This window comes from Vanellus vanellus (genome assembly GCF_965231255.1).
Source record: "Vanellus vanellus genome assembly, chromosome: 19".
Taxonomy (NCBI): Eukaryota; Metazoa; Chordata; class Aves; order Charadriiformes; family Charadriidae; genus Vanellus; species Vanellus vanellus.
In genome coordinates, this window is record NC_138924.1 from 4,765,911 (window position 1) to 4,783,053 (window position 17,143).

A 17,143-nucleotide genomic window follows, 5' to 3' on the forward strand; every position below is an offset into this window, starting at 1 on the left:
TCCATCTGTAAAATGTCACAGATGCCCACCATTCATAAATCGCTTTCAGATTTCCAGACGAGGTGCTGTGTAAGTGTAGAATAGCGTTAGTTTATACATATTGTGCTAGAATATAATACAAAACACATGCAGCAGAAGAGCCTCACAGATGTGTCTCTTTCAACTGCAAAAGGCAAGGCCTGGGCTGATGATTTAGCACAGCACTAATTGGGCTAAAATAGGAGATTGCTTTTGTACTGATGCAATTGTCACCATTAAAGTCCTCATTTACCAACAGTTTTTGGAGATAGCCCAGTTATTTCCTATTGAGGAAAACCGTAGCGTCTTGGGTCTTGAAGCACAGCAATTTATAGCAAATGTCGACGTTTTTATAGCGTCCCCCACGCTGGCTGTCCTCACACTTCTGGAAGGGGACTGTTCCATTGTTTATTTTGAATGTGCATCTTGCTCGGCCTGTAGCTGCACTTAGCGCTTTTATGCTGCCTGCAACCTTTTGAGCATATCCTAATCTTGAAGCAGAGGCATTTGACTGAGTCGTTTCCATTGCCATTACTGGGTGTTGCATACACAGGAATCCCCGTTTATCGATAAGAAAGCTCTTCCTGTGGCTGCAAGCGAACGAGTGCCTGGCAGCTGTTCAACATTAAGTCAGTTCTCAAAGTTTAAAGGATTTGTGGGCTGTGAGGGTTTGGGTTCGGGCAATTAACTTTGGTGAAGTGCTTGAGAGTGTCTTCCAGACACATTTCATGGAGAAGGGTGAACTTAAACAGTTAAGAGATTTGATTTCTTTAAGTGCCCTCAGGTTTCCTGATGGTGCGGTTTGGGCTAAACTCTGTGTGTATGAAACCTGGGAGCTCCTTTGCAGGAGAATGATGATTGTTCCTTCCAGTTGCAATCTGACGCTGTGCTTGTTTGAAAGTGCCAACCTCATCCCTGTTGCCAGCGGCATCATGTGGCAGCAGGCACCGGTGACTGAGCATTGAGCCTCTGGAGCTATCCTCTAGCTGTTTAATTTTAAAGCCCTGGACTGGGTTTATTTGCCAGTGTATTGTTGCCTGGTGCTCAGAGGTGCTTATTGATGCTGAGCTGTCGTGAGAAGAAGGTGTGGGGTTGGGAGGAATGAAGGTGTCTCTGGAGATATTTGGTTCCTTCTTGGTGCATTGCAGACAAATTGCGCCATTCTGCATTTGTCCATTTTGGACTCACTGCCTGTTCTCCCCGTTTGTTCCTCATCAGTGCTCACAGGGAGGGTCAAAATTCATTGTCAAATCCTCCACAGCTGTAAGAGTAACATAATATTGGGACTGAGTGCGTGGGGTGACAGGCGTGGGAGAGAAGATTGGCTGACGCCCAGCCTTACCCAATGCTTGCCACGTTCCAGGAGAAATCTCGCCAGATGCTGGGCTTTCAGTCGTGGCTCTAAACTTGCCATTTAAGGCATTTTTTAGGAGAGTTTCAAGGTGGAGGCAGCTAGAACCAAAAAATGGAGCTCCTCAAACTACCAACAGCATGATGTCTCTTAGGAGACACTTACACTATGGTGCTCATTGTTGTGTAGATATCATAAATCAGAGAAAGCACAAATAAGCAAACTGTGAAGAAGGAGGGCTCGGTCCCACCGGAAGGTAAAGGGATCCCCAGATCCCTTTGAGTTCTGGGTTAAAGTAACAGGATGCAGGAATTCTGGAAAACATTTTGATTATGGCTATCCTCTGATTTTTCATTCTAAAACGAGTTAGAGAAGTAGTCTGGTGTAGCTATTTTGAAGAGTTAAAAATCTAAAACTGAAAATGAAACGTCCCTGGCTAACCCCAAGTGGATATTTCTTCTACTCATTTTTCTTCATCCAGAAGTTAATAAGGGAATCACAAAAAAGAACAAACAAAAAGAAGTCATTTGCACAGCCTTGTCCTAGCCACTAATCTGATGCAAGGGTTACCTTGTTCTTCACATTATGGGGACCACATAGATGAGACGAGGGATGCGCTGGGTCTCCTGACTCGCCGGTGTCCCTTGTGTCTCAGAGAACAAAATTGAAGCTGCAGAGAAATGTGGAAGGGATTCCTCTTTCTGCTGCTCAGATCTCTCTGAGCCATTGCAAGGCTCAGAGGGATTTAGATAAAAGGCCAACAAAGGGTAATTAGCAGAATTAGGTGGAGTAATGATTCTCAAGAGACTATCTTGCAGCCTTGAACCATTTTGCTCCAGCTCTCAAGTGCTGGGTGACAGTCATTAGCCTTGTGTAGAGCAGTGGTGTGTTGAACGAGGGCTGTGGGGTGCCCCGGGGAGGAGTGAAGTGTGGGAGAACAGACAAACCACGGTGGGTTGAACCTGAAGCTGAAATATTGACCTGAGAAATCAAAGCTTTGCAAAAGTGCCCCTGGCACTAATAATACTAATACATAGTATTTTGATGTTAAGGGAGGCAAATTCTTTCTGAATTCAGACCATCCTTTTCAGTTGGTTAAACTATTGTTTTCAATATTGGTCTTTCAGCTAATTTTTTTGTCTTGGCTAAAGGAAGCCAGTGCTAAATGTTCTGGATGAGGAACCACTAGTGCTTGACTGAACATCTGAAATGTAACATGTTTATGGGTTATAGGGACTTTGTGGGGAGAGAAGGCATCTAACCCTAGAAGGCGTCTTTAGTCCTTGCAGACTGAAGTGTAATAAAACTCAAAGCAGGGGTAGAATTTAATGTCAGAAATCCAAACTGGAAACAAGATGCATATTTTTTTATACAATGGCTAACTTTGGATGCAGTTCACTAAAGCAACCTAGGTTGTCTGGCTCTAGAGTGTCTTTCTGAAAGACATACTCCAGTTAAGCACACGTTGTTTGGCTCGAGACTGTGAGAGATTCTCTGACCTGTGATACACAGGTGCAGAACCAGTATTATAAGAGTCCCTCCAGACTTTATGGTAAGCCTTGATTCAAATGTTTCCTTTTGTCCTGTCTGCTTCCTTATTTCATGTTACATTACGCCATATTTTGACTGCATTTTTCCCCTGATTGCTTCTCCCAGCACGGAAAAGCAGTCTCTTCTATAAGGGATGTGAGACTACCTCAATTGGAGATGAACTTTCAAGTGTAGTGGGGTTCCCGTGCGTGCTTGGACTGGGGTCAGAAGAGTTAGCCAGGTCCCACTGAGTATCACTTCACATCATAGATCAGGGACTGATAGAGAAATGAGTCTGCTTCAATGGTGGTGGGTATCAGATGCTGGATTTTGGCATAGTGAGGACTTGACCAGCTATGGGAGGAGGTGGTTTTGCCCTGGGAAGGAGCCCCAGTCCCGGTGGGGGCTTGGGGGAAGGAAGGCACGTGGGCTCCCTCCTTTTAGTCTAGAGACTCTTAATCTAGCTTGCACGTAGCCCTGTCTTGCTGTGAAAGGTTTGTGGATACATATTGTTCATACTACCTGTGTGTCTTTATTTTCTGGCTTTTTATTTGCTTCGGTGCGCTTTACAGCCATGCTGTGGTACAGTGGCGAAGCAGGGGAGTAAAGGGCTCACGGGAGGGTTGTTTTGTACAATATCAGATGTACTGAGCACCCACAGTACCACCGGCATTGCTTGGGCGCACCATGTTCAGCAGCTCCATACACAGCAGAGCTTTAACAGACTCATGCTGGATAGGTAAAACCTTCCTTATCAGGGTCATTTCAGTCTTCAGGCAACTATGCTGGGCTACGTCCTCGGTAAAACGTCCTCGGTGTTTCTAAAAATAATAGGTAATACATTTCTAGCAAAACCCGTTGCATCAAAATCCAGCCATTCCCTGCTAAATCTTACTCTGACAGATGAAGATGGATTGAACATGGATCTCGCAACTCGCGGTTGCCTGTGAATAAATGATCATGATCTAATTCCATATGCTAACAGAGCACAGGCCTAACCAGCAAATAGATCTCTGGCGCTGTGAAAGAGCCCAAATCCCCAGGCTGAGAGCAATTATGTATAAAATTAGTTAGTGGTGTGGGAGTGTGCATGTGTGAAATTTTAAATAAAACAATGTGAGTGATGTGAGCTGTTTAAGAATAGACCTGGGTGAAGAATGGAGGGGGCTTTTGGGTCCATTTGCCAAACCAAAAAATTGGAAAGAAAAATTATTTGGGAGAAACTGAAATGGAAATTTGTAGGGTTTTGACACAACTTAATGACTAAAATATGGGTTTGGGTCAACCCAAATTATTTCAATTGACCCGAAGCGAATGTTTCACTTAAGGCTATTTAATTAGTTCATTTCATTTTTAATTTAGGTGAGTTTTGAAATAAATGCTATTTCAAAACTTAAGACTGAAACACATCATTAAGAAACTATGAAAATTATTTTAAAAAACATCTGGAGAAAATATTGCAAAAATTTTAAAAATTCCACCCATTTTTTTCACTTGAAACTACATACCAAATTCTATGTGGGTTCTCGAATAGTAGTTGTTACTCCAAAAGTGCATTGTGTGGTAAACTTTTTCACTCAGTTTTCCTCATGTTTTTTTACAGACACTTCAAAATCACAGAATATCTTGATAATGAAAAAATATTTATTGCCTATTCAGGGGAAAAAAACCCTTTTCCTGTTAAAGAAGGTAGAAGAAAGTAGATGTGAAAATGAAGTATGAATATTTTACAAGCAGAAAAAGATCAGATGGCAGTTCTCGTAAGAAAGGAAATTTGAGCTGCTTCTTAAAGATAGCCAGCAAAGTTAAGGGTGAGGGTTATTGTAATAGAGATATAAGAGAGAGAGATTACAAATGGAGAAATTTTGGCCGTGATACTCTGTAGGTGTTCTGTTTCCTGTTGATAGGCAGCCTAATAACTCACAATTTACAGGTGAAAATAAAACATTCCATCCTGCAAAATCCTGATGTGAAAACTGTGGGAGAGAACAAACCATCTTTGGTCAATGAGACCATCTTTAAATTTCTTTGAGCCACCAGTTCCTTATCTGTGAGATACTTTACGCTAACGGTCACGCTGAGCGGAAATGTTGTGGGGCTTTGTCAGTGCTGGTTTTGACCTTGGGGTTAGAGGAACTGTGTGTTGAAAGCGAGTAGCCTACGGTTTTTGGTAGTTATTGGACCCAGAAAAGGGGCAAAAAGAAAGATGCTTTACCTCCTTCCTCTCTCTTTCCTTCCACGTTTGCTCGTGGGCGAGACCCAGCCTCGCTCAGCCCTCTCTGTACTGCCGAAACAGAAGGGCCGCTGTAGGGTGGTGTGTTCTGTGCGCATCCAGTCCTCATGCCCTTAGGTTAGAGCATGCTGTGTTTGCAATTCAGCGAGGGTACAGATTTCCCCTGCAGCTGAACGTGCTGATGTGTTGGGGAGAAGAGGGACCTAACGAGCTCTTCTTTTTTCGGTCACGTGCCTTGGGCTGTCTATCCCCGCATCAGTGCTGGGAGAGACCACGGCCGTCTGGGGCTCTTCCCTCGCCACTGTCTTTGCCAAAAGGTGAAAATTTGGAATGCACACGACAAGTAAATATCATGGTAGTAAACTGAGAGGCTCTTGCAGCTGAGTCTTAATGATCCTATACTAAACAAAACTCGGAGAGCTTCCCCTACGGAGAAACAGTTCTTACTCCAGCTGACTGGGTCCTGAGCTGTGGCCAGGGCGTGCGATATGCCAGTAGGAGTCCTTCCCTCCCACGGCTCTCCAGACCTTTGATTCCCGTTTGCTCTTCAGACCAGAGGCTACCGGGCGACACACGTGTTCCTCCTCTCCATGGTTGCTGTCAGCCCGTTGCCTTTCACATGCTCAAACCCCGTTACAGAGCTACAGACATGACTGATTCTAAACAAGTACAATTAATAAAGTCTATCTAGCCAACATCTGACTCTCATTAGAGGAAACGTGTTGAAAAAACAGATCCCAGGTTGGCTGTGATTTATGGCTCGGGCCTGCTATCCTTCACAAGCACTGGCGAAAGCTTTTGCAAAGGGCCAGAACATAAACTACTTAGGGAAACTCAGTATCCATGTAAAAAGGCTGGAAGGGTCAAATCAGACAAATTAAAGAGGGGTGGAGATGCAAGCCCAGGCTGGCTGTCCCCTGCTGAGGGCCACCTAGGTAGGCACAGGAGATCTGTGTTCGTATTTCTACTGTGGAGTTTGTCTTGAAATTTCTCCTGTGCTGGAGTCTGAAAGCATCACTGGTTTTTGGTTTGGTTTTGTTTGTTTTGTTTTTTTTTCTGGCTACCCTGCATGTATGTGTGTGGCAACAAGTGGATGGAGGGGTTAGTGGTCGGTGGTTTCTCTTGCTAGTGGCCAAATATAACATCTCTGGTGCATAACATCTCAGGTGCTCCCCGAGTTGACAGTGGAAGTTAGCTGTGCTTCCTACTTCCCTCAGGAGTTTTAAGCTTCATCCTTTTCTCCTTACAAAGAAACGTGGTTGCCTGGACTAATTTAGCTGACTTGACTTATGCTTTTCCAGATTTGTTCAGACTACTCTGAACGTGTCCTGGAGAAAGGTGTCAACTAACTGAGAAAAGCGGGTCTCCTGCTTCCTTTGAAAGACAAAATTTTCTTCAGACTGGACCTACTCAAGTTGTATATTACTGCTTTGTAAGACAGTGCACTCTGAACCGTGACAGTGTGGTGCGTGGAGACCTGCTCTGAGTAGTCCTGATTGCGCAGCCGCTGGTGTGGAGTGAAAGCTGTTGTGTTCCCCGTGCTGTAAACGTGGGCTGTTGGCATGGCCTTGACGCGGCTCTGCTTCCCTCCCCCTGCCTTAGGGATAACTGAGTTTGTCCTCTCTGTGCACGTCCATCTCTGAAAGGTGCAATGGAAGCGGTGGACTTTATTAGATGGAAAGAAGAGCTGCCAGGCAGGTTTTATCACAGAAATAAATATACTCATTTATTTCTCTGTGTGTACGTAACATTTGGTCATTTTTCATCCTCTGACCTCGGGTCCTTTACAGAAGAAACATTACGCTAAAAATGGATGAAAGGAAAGCAAGACTTGGAGGAGGAAAGTGCATTGTTTAGAGTCCCGAGCAGGTTGAAGCATGAGCTGCAAATGCAATTCTTATGTCCCGAAACCTGACTGGGTGCTACGCCCCATTGCATTGCATGGTTGAAATTTCTTGTAATGGCAAAATACAATCTTCAAAAAAACGGCTGCAAAGATTGTATTTATTTAAACAAAGGCTTTGTGATTCCAGAATTCTCTCCCCTTTCATATGCTATAAACCACCTCCTTCGCCGCCCCTCTGAAATATGAATTTTGGAGTAATCCATCAAGAAAAAGAGAGACAGAGCCTTGATCCCTTGACTTCAGTTGAGCTGTGCAATTTATATCTACAGAGCATCTGGCTGTAGGGAAACCAAAAGCCCTTTTAATATTCTGCAGAGACTCTGGGTATACAAACGAGCGTGGGCTGTCAGAGCTGAGAAATGGGGCAGAGATGCCAAGAGGTTTCTTTGCCGTTTTGCACAAAACTCTGACCTGCGACCCCATGGTGAAAGTTGGCCTGTTTTTTTTAACTCCCCTCAGTGCCACGGTGATAATTGTGCTGAAATCATTAGAGCCCCATTGGTATAAAGCCGTTATCATGCCTTTCTTGTTTAGAGTAAGCAGTTTGCAGACTTGTGGGGCTTTCAGCCTTGAGCAATTGAATTGTACAACTATTTAATCATGAAATTATGCAAACGCTGCTCAAGCCCTGCGAAGCAGGAATGCCAAGTTAGCAAGGCACCCACAGTCAGTCATTCGCCACTATGAGTTGTTTTTTGTAGGAGTGTAGCCAGAGTGGAAGCCAGAGGCTGACAGCCCATAGCCCCTTTGCAGCGCTGCAGCGCTGGAGGCACCACCTCAGCCTTTAATTGAAAATCAATCAAATATACCAACCTTTGGATCAGGCTTAAGTGGGTCGCTGCTGGCGCAGGGTACGTGACTTGTTATTTTCCAGCATGCCGAGTCTACTGCATCTCTGATATGTTACACTTCTCTTTTCCTCCAGTTGCATTGCTTTACCCATGCAGCCGGAGAGGGGGAATGGGAGGATGGGAAGGGAGAGGTGTGCTAGGACAGTAACAGCGAGACATTATGGAGACAGACTGGGTGTCATGCGATATGCTGGTACAGTATCATGTTCATTATCTCAATTATTTATTCTCCCTGCTGGAATATTTCTAAAACAAATCCTACCATGTGTTTTGAGGTTGGGCTTCACAGAGTGAAATCACAACTCCTTTCTTGGAGTTTAGTTGGAAAAATACAAATCTGCCAAATAAGAATATGAGGGAAATAAACTGTGGTTCTGTGTAGCAACAAGTGATGGATTTCTGCAGATATGGAAAGCGTCTGCTCTGGAGTTCCAGGTCAGAGAGTATGTGTATTTGCCCCAATGTTATATTTGTTGCATGTGAAATAATGATGTGAGATTCTCGAGCTCATTTTAATAAAGCAGATTGCTTTTACCCTGATCAAAAAATTCAACTTTACAGTCCCAGGCCTTGAAACCACCAGCCATCAGGATTAGACACCAAATACTTCAGTGCATAGTCGTCAGTGAAGATACTTATTGGCTTGATTTGTCACCATCGTCCTTGGGCTTTCTGCAAGGACAGATAATGACCCCAGACCTTGGAGCAGCCTGGTCCCCGGTGTGTTGGGAGCAAGCTTTGAACGAAGTTTCTGTAACTGCAGTACCGAGCATCCATCTTACTTTGTGTTTGAAAGCATAGTCCGTCTGTTGGTTAGCTAGAGAAATGTCACACAGACTTGTTGGTTGGACAACTTGCCTTAGTAAGAAGATCTTTTGCATTATTAGGACGTGCGCTTTCTGGATTAGTTAAATGTCTTTTGGGTCCAGGCTAAGTACCTTGGGTGTGGATCTGGGTTTCCAGGCGTTTCACGAAGGGAAGGATCAGAGTTCAAATCTGACCTGGGTTTAAGTAGTTCCCTTGCTGACCTGGGCTGTGTGTTCCATATGTTTCATCAGGCATCACTGACGCAAAGGTGATATTAGTACAAACCTCACCATGCCGTGGCACTGCTGCTTCCTCTCTCCTTCTGTCATTTTGTTAATGTAAATCTAACTTTTGTGTGCTACAAATGCACCTGAGAGGGCTCTTTGAACCAGTCTTCCAGAGCAGAGAGGGCTGCTGGACTGGTGCCGTTTGTACGCTCTGTCTGGCAGAGACGATCAGAATATCCTTCCCCCTGGATGCTGGTTGACTCACCCCTGTGCAGAGGGGTAGTACAAGCCCTTTTTTATGAGTGGAGCTCTCTAAAGAGACCTTAAATGATCAATCCATCTCAAATTTTGCACAGAGATGGTTTTCAGACAGTTCAAGCCAGTCTCTCTGAAACCTATGGGAGTTATTAATATGTGCAAGCCAGCAGAAGGGAGAATAGGACTCCATATTTTATTTGTTCTGTAACACATCTGGTACGCCTTTTGGCTCTTGGGACCGCTGGATTTATTCAGTTTTATCTTTCTGTGGGGATGAGCAAGATCAAAAGCATGAAGCCAGTTACATGCAGAACATAATTCCCTGGTTTACACACCACAGGCAGATCCAGACCAAACAAACCTCACCCGTTTTCATCCCTGTGGGACAATCCACTTATGGCGCTTGTGTATTCACGGGCCACTTCAAGCCAAAAAATGTTGCCCAAGATCTATTGCAGAGAATAAAAATAAACAAATGTTATTTCCTGTTGGGTAAAAGAAAGTCCATGCCAGTATTGACCTGTTAGGAAATCCCTCAATCTAAGTGTTCCTGAACCATCAGATGCTTTGTTTGCAAAACGTTGGGTATGGTGAGGTGGAAGCTCTATGTATGTCTAGCTCCTTTAGGAAGCTATACAGCTCCTCATAGAGGGTCATTGAGAGAATTTCTTTGGAAGGTTTATGCAATGGGTGATTGGTTGCCATTAGCACTCAAGCAATCTTCTTAGACTGTAAATCACTAACGTGGAACAGCCAAGCTTCCTGGCCCTCCAAGCCATGCGCTAAAGTCTTTGCATGGCTGAGAGCCATCAGTGCATACCATGTGCTTCATAAAACTGGAAAGTGTTTGTGCGTGAAGATTGGAGAGATTCCATGGGGCTCCTTATGCAAAAGGGGACAAAGCTTGTTAGGGGGGGACAACTGAGTCCTGGGGGCTAGGGTGATGTTTAGTCAGGCCAAAACCTACGTTCACGCATTCCTTGGCATAGCTAGGCACTGGGTTTACTCAACATCCGTTGCATTAGTACAACCTCAGCCTGAGCTGCACCTGAATAGTCTGTTAAGGGGCTCAAGAATTACAGCCCCAGCCCTATGGAAATACCAGGACTAAATGCTTCTTCCGTGGCCAGTGAATGAAAACTGGCTCTGGCCCTTAAGGAGCCCAGAAACGGACAGAGATGTATTTCTCCTCTGTGGGACATGAGATGGCAGTGATTCATCACCTGAATATGGATAGTTTATTCTCTGAAATACTTCATGCTGCAAGTCATTTTCCCTTTCTAAAAACTGCTGCGCTCCAGAAGTCACGATAGGTGAGCGGTCCAGTCTGGAAAGCTTCTCTGAGAGCTGGGAACGGGCAGTTCAACACTGCTGCAAAGCGCTGGGAAAGCTCCTTGTTGATTAAATCTCCGTTCAGGGCTTTATCCTCCTTCACTCACTTTAAAATTGTTGAAATGAAAACAGAGGCAAAGCAGCAGGCCTTCTGTTTAGATAAGCGATGTCCTTTGTATCAAGCAATCATTTTAAACTGCACTCAGAGCCCATTATGTTAACGTTTGTTCTTGCTAAGGCATCCCGTCAAGGCCCCTTTGGTGGTTGCTGCCTATCTGGTGCTTCTATGCAGCAAAGTGAGATGGAAACCACTTCGCGCTGCAGCTCCGGTCTGCATCAGCCCTGAGGTCCGCCTTGGATTTCCTTGCTGTCACTGAGACAGATAATTTGTTGTGGGAGCGGTAGCAGGGCCTGGGAGCCCAGGCATGGAGCAGGACTCCACAGAGATGGGCATTTTGTATATTCCTTGATTTTCTCGGTATTTGACTAGGACATATTGCGGGAGAAGGTACAGCACAGACTAAATGGAGGTAGTGGCTGCACAGCCTGATGTCCTGTGAGATGGCAGCATGTGACACCCCACCTTGCACCAGTGGCAGATCAAGTGTCTCTGCTGGTGGCAACAGGTTGTGCTGGTTGACACCATGAAAAGTCTTACAACTAATTTTTTTTTCACCTGCCTTCTACCTATAGGGAACTTGGTTTCACACTCTGCTCTCCTAAACATCCCCAAACAAGGTCCACCTAATGTGGCTGTGGCTGTTTACCTGTGCAATGGATTTGAATACTTATTTTCCCCCCGTAACTGAACTTGTATCGCTTTTCTGTGTGCCTTGGATCAAAAAAGGACCAGGGTCTACAGACTGAAAACTGTGGATTAAAATGCTAAGTATGTAGAATTTTTACATCATTTTGTTTTGTTCTTTCTAGAATGCATGAACTGCACAAGACTAGCGGATATGACCGAGAGGCTAAACACGCTTGAGGCCAAGGTAAGGACCTGTCTTTATTCTCCTGTTTGGCAAAAATTTCCAAGAGTTGCTGCTGAAAAAAGCGTTGAGTTGGCAGCCCTGGGGAGATCAGGTGCCTGTCCTTCTGTCCACAGCGAGGAGCACGCTGGGGTGGTGGTCCTGCCCCAGGGAACGAGAGCAGTGCTGCTGTGCACATGGGCATCGCTCACCTCTGGCATCCTCTTCGGCTTCACTCTGCTATGCAGCTGCATCTCTGTCTCCCTTCTTCCATGCTGTCACAAACGTGCAGCTGCTAATAAATAATAAATAGCTCGTTGCTCTCAACTGGAACACGTTGGCTCCGGTTTTGGCCCAGAAAAAGAGGGCAGACGGAGCTGTGTGAAAAATCTCTTGCCTTCAGCTGGTTGATAATGTGGGGATGTAAAGCAGTGATTCCCCTGGCTCAGGAAAGAAGTGGAATCTGATTCTGGTCTCTCTCACTAAAAATGCCTTGTTAGAAATCTTACCAACGCAGAGTGCAAAACAGAGGAGTAGCAGCAGCATGTAGATTTTTCTAAGAACAGTTGTTTATCAGCCTTCTCTTCAAGTGCGATCCAGTCCTGCTTTTTTTTATTCCTTTTCTGAAAGATGGGAGACTTTCATGCAGGGTTTAGTGGAAACAAATGTTAAGGGGAGACCTTCATGTTGTGGTTTTTTTTTTCTGCGAATTGTTTTAATTTCTACCTACTGGGATTCGGATCCAGTCTAGCAACAAAGCAGCTGAATCAGTTGGTCCTCTTTGATCTGTGGTGCCTCCTGTGACAGCCCAAGCCTGGCTGTTAGATATAGTGCTTTGGTTCCTTTAAGGCATTGTGCTGCTGTTATTATTCATCAACTGATGGTTATCAATGACATAAAAGAATTTGCGGAGGAACCTTTGTGGAGGGGGTTGGTGGATATGCGGTGTTTTTGAGGCCAGTGGATGATATTATGGTAATTTGGGAATTGTCTGTGCTGAAAAGGAGTGAGCAATGTTGTCTGGAACTTCCTCAAAGCCTTCGCAGTTTTATTTCACTACAGGAAAATGAAAGGGTGGAGGGAATCAAATTCTGGGGAGCAGAATTGTTCGAGTGAAAACAACTGTTGTAGTGCAAAGGTACAAAGATGAGCTGGATCATTTTTCCAAGCAGCGGGACCTGGCAGGTGGGTGTTCTTTGGCAGCGAGGAGCTGGAGGCGTCTGGAGACGAGAGAGGGGCTGGTGACTGACCTCTGCGTGTGCAGTCCCGAATCCAAGTAAGACACGGGACCAGCCTCAGAGAGACGTAAATCAGCCTGTAGCCTGTACCTTCCTTCGCTTTCCAGGAGTTTCTATATTTGGCTCACTGGAAAATGATAGCCTGACATCAGAGCGTCCGTGCTCTGCTGGCTGCTCAGCACTTGTGTCGAGTAACAAAGCGTAAGAGGCTAATTGCAAGCTCAGCTGGGGCCTTGGCAGGACTTCATGGAGGAGGAAAGAGGTCCTACCTAGCCAAATCCCCTTGAGAACTCTTAGCCCAAGAGTGAAACTGCAATCCAGGTCAGGGGGTGTTGTCTTACAGATATGAAGCTGGTTTCAATCGGATGACGTTTGCATCACCTGAAAGCAATCTGCTTTCTGGTTTTGGCACCAGATGCCACCTGCCCGTGGTATTTGGTGCCTGTCTGCCTTCTGCATGGGAGCTCTACAGAAGGCAGGAGCATGTTATCTCCTACTCTAACCTAGGACACTTGTGCAGCAACTGGCATTTGTCTTCTGACTGGCAAACCTGACATGCTGTCCTTAGGAAATGCTTCCTGTGTTGGCAACCATCTGGCTGCAACCTGCTCTTTGTTCAGGAGGGAGCACTGAGTCATCACCAACAAACGTGGAGTTGATGGCTGAAGACTTTGTAGTCTTGCTGACCTTCTGCCAGGAGGAACAGCGAGACAGATGCCTGTTAAGTTCAGTGCCAAGATGTAGCCAGCCAGACCCTGCAGATGACACTCGAAGGATTTTGGGACTCCCTCAGTTCCAGCCATAGCCAAGACCACACTACCTCCTCTTTGCCTTCTTGAGAGTGGGGCTTTGGGTAACTTGATTCTTGTCAGCTCTTGACCTTGGGCATAGTGCGTCGTGTCTCTATTTTAGTACTGCAAGTGAGGCAATCGGTGTCGTTGCTGTGATGGTTTCCTTCTGACTTACTATGCTCCCATAAAGACGCAAATTGGGAGCAAAGCTCATCAAAGAGTTTACTTTTAAGGAGGGAAATGAGTTATTTCTTTCTACTGTGAAGTCTCTGTCTCTGCAAGGTTGCCTTCTGCAGCACAGCCCAGCAATGTCATTATCAATCTTTTGGCTTCTGCTTTGTTTGAAAAGCTGTAGGTGCTGTGCAAAAATCGACTGTAGCAATTAAATGGAGAGTGAAGCAACATTACACGAATGCTAGTGCTGTTCACAAGAGAAATATGCTGATTCACCCTTTTTCAAGGTTAATTTAAGTTCAGTTTGATCTATGTAGCAATGTAATGACCTCAGTTGTTGTTTAATAATAGCTAGTGCCATTAAAAAGACACTTGAATTTGTTTAGGATTGTCTGTATTCCTGCTGGTTGGAGAAAGGTCCCTATTTTGCCGGATGATCCGGATGTAAAGTTGTCTCTCAGCTCTCCAAACTGTTGTCTTGTAATGTCTCATTTTACCACAACAACAGCCTGAAGCTGTTCAGAGGAAGACAGGAGTCATCCTTCCTCCAGGGATGGGTACACACATCCCCTACCAGTGTTGGAGAATGATTCCCCCTGATTTTTGCTGTCTTGTTCTGCGAAGGCAGATGTGGAAGTTCATCCTTCCTATGAGCAGAGATGGATTTTCCTGCCCCAGTCCTGCTCCGTCTGGAGACAGCTGAAGTTGAGGAGCTTTGCTGCCTTTGCTCTTTTGAGTTTCCAGCCCAGCATGACCATGGTGAGCTCAGGGAATAGCAGTGGGTGAGATCAGCCACCTCAGTGTAGCCAGCCAGCTGCGAGCAGGTCGGGCCATTGGCACCTGCTATAGGGTGAGGCATGTGAAGCCTGTGCAGACCTGTTATAAATACTGCGAGGTGCAAGGGTGAAAGCAAACGCGTGGAAGGCTACCGCTGAAGGCACTGTGGACCCGGGCAGATCGGTGCTGGGTGAGAAGATTTGCTTCAATAGAATAGGTTCGGGACAGGTGGAAAATAATCTCTTCCTCACACCTCTGCAATGGGGACGAGGAGCCAAGAGCCTTTCTTGGTTATGAGTGAGGATATGTAAAATGCATGTTTGTCCTCTAGTGGCTGTGAAGGGCAAGTTAAGGAAATGTAAACTCAGTTGTGGAAGAAGAAGCTACAGGACTGTGATTTCTTCTTTCCCCACTCCTGCAGGCTTTTATAGCTGTCCCCCTAAAAAATGGGGATATAAGCAGAAATGGTCTCATCTTTCTTATTACAAGGATGCGGTGGTTCCTCCAACTTGTAAGATCAGCATCCAAATGAGGTAACAAAAGTAACCGTCTGATTTTTGTAATATGAGAGTTGGATCAGAAAGCGAGAAGCGAGAATAAACACAGAGCAAATGTAATGAAAAATGACTCATTAGAGATTGGTGCTTATATAGCCCTTGGGAAGGAGAGAGACTTCAAGACATGGCTGAACTGCGTGGCAGAACAAACTCTTCACATGTCTTATGCTTTCCTTAATGCTGCTTGCTCTAGGTTGTCCTTGTAGCTGTGGATGTTTCTGCAGGAAAGGAGGTGAAGGGAGATGGAATCAGGTTCCATCCTCGTCTCCCCTGTTTCGAATTACCCTGGAGTAACTCGGAGTTGGCTTGTTCCATTTGCTTGATGCTGGACCCATTTGGGTGCCTGAGATTTGAAAGCTTCATTGATGGTGTTGAGCTTGAAATCTATAGGCCATGGGGCTCGATGTCAGGGAGGATGGCGTTGGGCCTGGGGTCAAGGACAAGAAAGTGTGCGGGGCAGGAAGAAAACTACCCCCTCCCCAACCCCCGACATGCCAAACCTTACTTCTTACCCATGACATCTTTCTTTCTTGGGAAGAGTGTACAGCCCTTCCTTCGGAGTTTCCCAAGCCTGATGCTGCCCTCCTGTGTCACGGGACTGAGCCCCGACAAACTCCACTGAAGCTCAAGAGAGCTGCAATGGCAGGAGAGCGCGGCACCGCTGCCCACGGCCGGCAGTGCTAGCAGGAAAGCAGGCAGCTGCGTAAAAATTTCTGCTCATTTTGTTCTCCCAGTTTCTTTTAATAAGCTCCACCGCAGTGCTACAGGCAGTGCGATATTAATCCCAGCTTTTGGTTGGAGCTTGAGTGCAGCATTTGATCTGAGTTGATATAACCCAGTCTTATCTCTTGACACCGCTTTTGAGAAGTTCGTGGCATTTCGCTTACAGCTTTAATGCAGGGAGATAACATTACATATCTAGTGTCTGATTGATTCATTGTGTGATTGATAAATGACGTGCATATTTTTTGCATGACAACAGTCCTTGTAATGTGATTACCCACGCAGAAGATTCTGAAAGGTTTTAAAGAAAATCTTTGTACTGTGCACAGAGTTTGATCAATACATTGCGATTTATATGAAATCACCCCATTTATTTAGAACAGATTACCCCACAGCACCCTCACTGCCCTGTGTCTTTTGGTTATGAAGCACCATTACTTGGAGTTTTAATGTACTCATTGTATGAAATGTTTCTATATCTCCCCCTTCTTCCGAGCAGCTGCATGAAGTACTGGCAGCTGTCTGGGATGTTTTATGGGGTTTGTCTTTCCTGTCTCTGATAGACAATAAACCAGTTTCCTGCTGTAGTGGAGAAGTATTTGGAAACTAGAAAATGTTTCATGGTACTGTGACATGGCTGAGAGATTGGGAGGGAAACCCCAGTTGCTTGGCTGTGAGGCTCCTGCTGGTCCTATAGAGTGGACATTAGCAGTTGCTTGATGGACTTTCATGGATTTTCCGTGTTGAGTATGTGATTGACACTTGCAGTTATTTATTTTCTTTCTGTTCTGAACAGGAAGGTGATTAACCTAATCTCTGTGGTTTCCTAATGACCCTGTGCAGAATCTGCTTCTCCAGCTCCCGTAATGTATTGAATTTAAGGAGTATTTGGGCTATTTCATAGGTAGTTGTATAATAACTGACTGGTTTCTGGTAGCAATAACAAACTTAAATCAATCCCCGTAAAATTTTTAGTTTGGTGCTGAGTTTCTGTAGGTCAGTTGATATAACAAATGTCCTTAAGAATACAATGCAGCTTCCTAACTGATTTTTACAAGGGGGAACCATGAACCAAAACTGGGTGGGCAAACTGAATTTTGTGTCAATGTTCATATCTGAACTTTCCATCTGTCCCATTGGCCTTTTTCTTACCAGCAGTAATCATGTTTATGTTTAGGACACTCGAGGCAGTTTGGGTACTGGCCTTTCTCTCGTTTGGGCAGGCGTCCGTCTTTCAGAATGACAGTTAAAATCCTTTCGTTCTCCAGTCTAGTAATTGTTGGATCTTATTTCTTATCACTGTTGGATTGAAGGAGCGATCTGTCCCCTAAGACTGTTCCATGTGTTTGGCAAATGCTGTAAATCATTTGCCAGAACCACAAAAAGGCTTTAAAGACCTCCT

At 45.1% G+C, this 17,143-nt stretch overlaps 1 protein-coding gene across 1 annotated transcript in view; it reads left to right on the forward strand.

The window, feature by feature from the left end:
* The window catches only part of COL26A1 (collagen type XXVI alpha 1 chain), a gene marked incomplete at both ends in the record, with an annotated part of 175,349 nt that overhangs the window by 123,373 nt on the left and 34,833 nt on the right, over window positions 1-17,143 (forward strand). Inside the window, one exon of the mRNA XM_082493295.1 lies at window positions 11,444-11,505. Coding sequence (XP_082349421.1) covers window positions 11,444-11,505 — 62 coding nt within the window. The remainder of the gene's footprint in view (window positions 1-11,443; window positions 11,506-17,143) is intronic.